The sequence below is a fragment of the Mus caroli genome, chromosome 4 (assembly GCF_900094665.2).
Source record: "Mus caroli chromosome 4, CAROLI_EIJ_v1.1, whole genome shotgun sequence".
Taxonomy (NCBI): Eukaryota; Metazoa; Chordata; class Mammalia; order Rodentia; family Muridae; genus Mus; species Mus caroli.
In genome coordinates, this window is record NC_034573.1 from 123840308 (window position 1) to 123847470 (window position 7163).

Here is a 7163-nt window from a genome sequence, read left to right on the forward strand (position 1 = left end):
AGGTCCTGAATTCAAATCCCAGCAACCACATGGTGGCTCACAGCCATCTATAATGGGATTTGATGCCCTTTTCTGGTGTATCTAGAGACAGCTACAGTGCACCCATATAAATAAAATAAATACATCTTTAAAAAAAATTAAAAAAGAAGAAGAGAGAGAGAGAGAAAGTACGGTCAGCTGACTGACCTGGGCATGATTCCATAGTGAAGCAGAGGTCATCTGGTCAAACACTTCCATTTTACATGTGTGGAGATGAATAGAGAATAAGGTGATTTTCATGCACACACACGCACACACACACGCGCACACACACACACTCCCTGTACCATCTCCAATCCTTCAGCACATTGACCTGGAACACCAAATCATTCTGTCTAGTTTATGCAGACAGGAATCAGGAAATGTAGAATTTCGTGTGTTTATTGACTCTTTGCCCTTCACACTGAGCAGTGTAATCACTCTCCCCCAAGAGTCCCAGTTAAAGAAGGTATGATGAGCAGGCAACAGACCATTGTGCCCAGTATTGAGCTACAGACCGGTCCGTGCCCAGCTTCTCTGGTATCTAACAGAGGCCACACTACTTGCCTTGACTCAACTCTTCCCCCACTCCACCCTTGTCTCCACAAGCAAACTAGATACTACACCCTAGGGTTGGAGTCAGGACACTGGGTCAGAGTTTATTCCAGCATCGAGCCAATCATGATCAGGAGAAAGATGGATATCCAGGCTCCTGGAGGAAAGAAAGAAATGGTTGCAAAATAGTATTAAAAGGGCCAGAGAGATGGCTCAGCAGTTAAGAGCATATATGACTCCTGCAGAGGACCTCAGCTTGGTTCCCAGCACCCACATGGGACCGGTCACAGTAATCTGCAACTTTGGTTCCAGGGTGATCTGACACCTCTGGCCTCCCTGGGCACCAGCACTCATGTGCACAGGGTACACACACACATATGCATAATTTAAAATAAATATTTTAAAAATGGGATTTGAGGAGCTTTCAGAGTCGGGGAGCATTTTAATTTTTTATTCCATTTATCTATCTATCTATCTATCTATCTATCTATCTATTTAGTGCATGTAAGTCACGGTATGCATGTGGAGGTCAGAGGACATCTTTTCCTGGTTCTCTCCTACCACGCATGGTTCCCAGGGATAGAACTCATGTAATCAAGCTTAGCAGCAAGCCCCTCTCCCCACTAAGCAACCTCAGTTTGGAGTGTTATTGTACACACTGTTTAGTTGTGTTTTCTTTCCTTTCTTCTTTTCTTTTGCTTTAAGACACATAGTCCAGGCTGGCCTCAGATTTGCTCTGTAGCCAAGGATAGCTTTGGACACCTAATTCTCCTGCCTGTGCCTCCTAAGTGCTGCGATTGCAGGGTAAACCTCTATACCTGGCTTTTACATTATGTAGGGTCTCACTATTCTGCACAGGTTGATTCTAAACTTCCGGGCTCCAGCATGCTCCACTGTGCCCTGTGCATTTTAAACCTTCAGCCCCTTACCCCGAGTCATTTCTGGGTAGTATCAGATTTTGAGGCAGGATAAGGCAACAGCCTCATATTAACTCTGCCATGCACTGCTCCAGCTGAGACTCGGGAGGTTAATTGACATCGTGGACACGTAGCTCAGAGAAGAAACAGTTTTCAAGATCAGCACCAGCCTAGACCCCATGTGCGTTCCTACAGAACCCACGTAACATTAGACCTTTCGTTCCTAAAGCAATCACTTTATACCAACCTGCTGAGTTCCCGCTGCTGGAGGCTTGGGACTCTGCAACCACACAGAAACAGAGACTGAGTTCAAATGCCCCTCACACAGAACACTCACCCACCATTCCATCAGGGTGGCACACTTTTTCTCTCCCTCTCTCTTTCTGAAAGCTGGGACTCAGAAAGGTGACAAGATACTTTTGGATTGATTTACTAAAGGTTTGGGATTTCCCAATGAGAGTTAAAGTACTCTAATAAAATAGAAAGACAAAAGATTGTTCCAGGACAAGAAAAATGATCAACTAGAGGTTGGCATGAAAGACAACTTGAGAAGGCTGAGTTGATGTGACAGGAAAGGAGATAGAAAGCCTAGAGGGAACTGGAGTGATGGCTCAGTGGTTACAAGTACTGAATGCTCTTTCAGAGGACCCATGGTTTGATTCTCAGCACCCACATAGTGGCTCAAAACTATCTGTGACTCCAGTTCCAGGGGATCGGATACCCTTTTCTGGTCTATCCATGTACCACTTATTCGGAGAGGTCCAAACACGATCCACTTGCCACCGCTAGGCTCCTTCTGGGTCCCAGTTCGAGCGTCAGAGGGTGAATTTCTCAGCAGGGGGTTCTTCCCACTACAAGACTGTGGGTGACAAGAAAGCTCTGGGGACCTCAAAGACTCATACTCCACCACCCCCGGCCCAAATAAGTCCACTCATTCTCATCTACAAGACATAGGTCTACAAATGCTGGCCTTTAACTCTTTCTACAAGCCTGGCCCCTAGAAAGGGAGGCCAGCACAATCCCACAGCCGCCCGTGGTTCAGTCTCAGCTGCAGTGCAGACCTTCAGGGACCCGACTTACAGGTTGGCATGGGTGTCCTATTTGCTTGTCACAGAGGGTCACTTTGGCATGTAGGTAAAGCATGTCACTATTCAAGAATCGTGAGACAGTGAAGGCCAGTGTCACATCCATGGAAGCCCCGTTGCTCAAGTCCTGGAGCATTCGGCCATGGACCGGGCAGCTGCAGGGAGAAGGCAGTGCGTCCAACTTTGGAACCCAGGCTTGGGGCCTGAGGTATAGACACACCAAGTTTGATTTCTACCGGTTTAACTTGTCCGGTGTAACAATGGGTGTTGGATCTCTGGCTGAGAACTCACTTTATTATTAACATGGATTATTTAATGCATTATCTTACTTAATTCCCCACATCAATATCCCGAGGAAGCCTTGACTACTCCTCGTTCTTAAAGGTTTATTTATTTTACTATATGTCTGTCAGTGTTTGCTTGTAGAGTGTCTGTGCACCACAGGAGTACAGTGTCCACGGAGGTCAGAAAAGGCTGTTCCCATCACCTGGAACAGGAGTTACAGATGATTATGGACATCTGTGTGGGCGCTGAGGACCTGAGCCAAGTCCTGCAGGAGAGCAGTAGGTGCTTTTAACTGCCAAGCCTTCCCTCCAGCCCCTGCCCCGCCCCGCCCTTTCTTTTTTAAATAGGGAGGAAAGTGAGGTATGGAGATGTTAGGTAGGTCTTCGAGGTTGGGCCAAGAGTGCTGTTCTAGCAGGTCCTTAGTAGGAACTCCAGAACCTTGGGAATACAGAAAACGCTAATTGCATACTAGTACAAATTCGGCAGTGTGTTTTGGGCGCAGTCTGAGTGTAAGCAGTCCTTCATCAGACTCTGAGCTTTCTGCTCTCTCCTCTGCACAGTGGAGGAAACAATCCTTCATGGGGTTGTTCTGTGATCTGTAAATGGATGAATAATCCACGGTGCCTGTAGGAAGTCTATTGTCAACATGAACAAAACGTGATAGAAAAGGAAGGAGGTATTCATTCTCTTGCTAATTTTGAGGCATAATTTCATGTAACACAGACTGGCCTGGAATTCACTATGTAGCTGAAGCCAGCCTTTAACCCCTCTTCTATCTGAGAACTTGGGTTAGAGGCATGTACCATCGTGACCAACTTTTTTTGTTGTTTTTTGGGGGTTTTTTTTGTTTGTTTGTTTTTTGTTTTGGTTTTTTGGTTTTTTAAGAGACAGGGTTTCTCTGTGTAGCCCTGGCTGTCCTGGAACTCACTCTGTAGACCAGGCTGGCCTCGAAATCAGAAAATCTGCCTGCCTCTGCCTCCCAAGTGCTGGAATTAAAGGTGTGTGCCACCACTGCCTGGCCATGCCCAATTTTAAAAATAATAATAGCAATTATAATAATATTGTTATTATTATTATTATTATCATTATTATTTTAAAGATTTATTTATCATGTATACAGTGATCTGCCTGCATGTATGCCTGCAGGCCAGAAGAGGGCATCAGAACCCATTACAGATGATTGTGAGCCACCATGTGGTTGCTGGAAATTGAACTCAGGACCTTTGGAAGAGCAATCAGTGCTCACAACCTCTGAGCCATCTCTCCAGCCCCCAATAATTATTATTTTTTAAGATGGGGTCTTGCTGCCTTACTTGGCTCGCTTGGTACTCTAGGTAATTCCCCTGCCTCAGCCTTCCAAGTGCTTGGATTTGGGGCCCAGGCTCTCACACCTGGCTAAGAGACCCAGCTCTTGTCTTAGTGTGCTCAACACTTAGCAAAGTGAGCCACCTATCAACACCTGAGCTGAGATTTGGTTTCTCCTTGAGTAAGATGGGAATCGAAACAAAGCTACACCATAATGTGTAAGATTTAAGTTATCTGATATATGTGCAGTGACTCAAACTATGCCTGGCATGGAACAAACGCTATGGCATTATTAGCTGTCTGCTCTTGCGTGTAATCTACTTCATATATGACAGCATATGGCACTCTGAAATGTTAGCATTATTTATTATGTCACCACTCAAGGGCCTCAGTAACTGGGGAAGGGGAGACTAGAAGAAATGAATGTCATCTATGGGCTGTAAGATCTTGAGCAGGTTTTACTTTCCCTGAGCCTCGGTTTACTTATCTGTAAAATGGGGCTGGATGTATTCACCGGTTCTTTACTCCCCCCGCCCTGTTTGTTTGCCAGAGTGTAGAGGAATCTTACAGAGCTCGAAAGGGTGAGCTTATTCAGGAGTAAGCCCCCAAGGCTATGTCATGAGAAGAGACGTGACTTTTACCTCTGGAATACAGAAAAGGAAGCTAGGGTTCACAATCACAGCCCAAGACCCGGGGCCTGATGGACTCTTACCTCTCCTTCACAAAGTGATAGGTGGAGTCGTTAGCCTCTGCGTTGGAGTCATTGGTACTTGCAAAGATCTCATTAGCCACCAGGACAAACCGGTCAGGGTCATTGTTGGTGGACTTGAGGACCACGTAGAGGGGCAGGCCGACAGGAGCTGTACTGTTCTTAAGTGGAGCCGAGAGTTTAGAGTCTGTGAAGATGCTCAGGGTGACGACAGTCTCTCCGCTACTTGGAACATGGATGGAGCTATATCCAGAGAGGAACAAGAGTGAGCCCTCAACCCTGAAACCTCAGAGAGAAGAAGGAGGGAGGACACATATCTACCTTCTGACTTACTCTCGAGGTCACTGAGTGCTGGCAGCCAAGGAAAATAAGGACCAGGACAGTAGGAGGTGATATATGTTACCGTACAGCAGGAGGACTGGAGATCAAGCCCCTTAACCTATGTTTAAAAGCCCAGGCATGCCAACGGCAGTGGCACCCGCCTTTGATCCCAGTGCTCAGGAGTTAGAGGCAGGCAATCTCTCTGAGTTCGAGGCCAGCCTGGTCTACAAAGAAAGTTCCAGGACAGCCAAGGCCGTTACTCAGAGAAACCCTTTCTCAAAAAAAAAAAAACCAAACAAACAAAATTTCAACATTGAATTTAAAAATAAACAAATGATGTGTAGCCCACTCTTTTAATCCCAACACTCAGAGGGCAGAGGCAGGAAGATCTCTGTCAGTTCAAGGGCAACATGGTCTACATAGTGAGTTCCAGAACAGTCAAGGCTATGTAAAGAGACCCTGTCTCAAAAAAAATAAATAAAGACATAAGCAAATAAATAAGTTGGAGAGTGATTAAGGAATACCAAAGATTGTCCTCTGGCCTACATACACATACACATGCACACGAACACACATGTACATGGACTAGCACACACTGCACAGACATGTACTAAGAAAGAAAAAGATAAAGATTTGTCAGCAAGATGGCTCAGTGGGTAAAGGCTCCTGCTGCCATGCCTGACCTGAGGAAATAGAGGACAGACTTGTGGGCATCACACACACACACGCACACGCACACGCACATGATGAGTAAATATAAAAGAAATAAGAGATAGCTAGGAGAGGGGTTAACCTTTTACCTTCCCTATGGACCACCTAAAAAGATGAGGTGCTACATCATCGGTCCCCAGACCTTGGCAGCTATCTAACTCCATGATGATTTACATAGGCACGCCATACTGCATCTCTTCTCAGTAGCAGTCTCCCTCTGGGTAAGGGGCGCTTACATGTGGTGGATAAGCGTGAGAGCTAATTTCTTGAGGGAGTTGCATCTCTGGCCTGGATTAGAGATAGCAATGAGAACTCAGGGTGGCCCAGGGCTTAGCGGCAGAGACAGCTGACTGGGCATGACTCACGGAATGGAGATCTCCAGGTGGGACACAGGCTTGCTGACATCCACGGCCAGTGGATAGGCACAGCTGAAGTGGAGCACTCTGAAGTTAGTGTTGCTGGAGCCAGGGAGAGCCTGTTCAAGGTGTACGTTCAAAGAGTGCACCGCATAGCTGCTGTTGGTCTAGAAAAGACAGGTAGGTGAGCAGCGATTACCCACAAGTCCCTGGGGTAAACACCTTCACGCATCCTCTCTAGTTACAAGATGTTTGTTAAAATAAAATCAGTCGCTGAACTCTTGGAGCCTAGTCCTGTGGCTTGAACACAATAACTCTCTGTTATCAGCTCCATTTTAGGAATGAGGAAAATAAAGGCTCAGAAAGGTTAAGAGAAGCACAAAGCAAACAGCAGAGCCTAAACCCAATGTCACTCTGGCTCTGGGGCCCATCACTTTTACCCCCACGCCATGGGTCCTAAGTTCCTTCTCTTAAAATGGAGCCTCATGGAGCTCAGGCTAGCCTCAGTGACTATGTAGCTAAGAATGGTTCTGAATCCCTGACTCACCTGGGTCCAACCCCCACCCCCGCCCCACCCCAGTGCCAGGGTTACTAGTTTGTGCCTCAGTACCCAATTTATACAGTGGTGGGATTGAACCAAGAGTTGCCAGAGGAGGTTCTTACCCCATGGTTCTTAAATGTCTACGCTCATTTTGGTCTTACCTTGTTTTTTAGACAGGGCATCATGTAGCCCAAAATAGTCTCTAACTATATAGCCAAGGATGACCTTGAACCCTCTTCTGCCTCCACTTCCCAAGGGCTGAGCTTATTAGCATGCACCACCACATCTGGGTTGTTTTATTGTTACTTTTGTGGTGGTGATGGTGGTGATGGTGGTGGTGGTGGTGGTGGTGGTGATGGT

At 46.4% G+C, this 7163-nt stretch overlaps 1 protein-coding gene across 1 annotated transcript in view; it reads right to left on the reverse strand.

Annotated features, from left to right (window-relative positions):
* Positions 1-677: 677 nt before the first annotated feature.
* Positions 678-7163, reverse strand: part of LOC110293429 (mucin-2-like) — a 17557-nt gene continuing 11071 nt past the window's right edge. Inside the window, exons 5-10 of the mRNA XM_021161250.1 lie at positions 6272-6429; positions 4878-5117; positions 2571-2730; positions 2235-2349; positions 1738-1770; positions 678-730 (exon numbers count right to left, since the gene is read on the reverse strand). Of these exons, the coding sequence (XP_021016909.1) occupies positions 678-730; positions 1738-1770; positions 2235-2349; positions 2571-2730; positions 4878-5117; positions 6272-6429 (759 nt within the window). The remainder of the gene's footprint in view (positions 731-1737; positions 1771-2234; positions 2350-2570; positions 2731-4877; positions 5118-6271; positions 6430-7163) is intronic.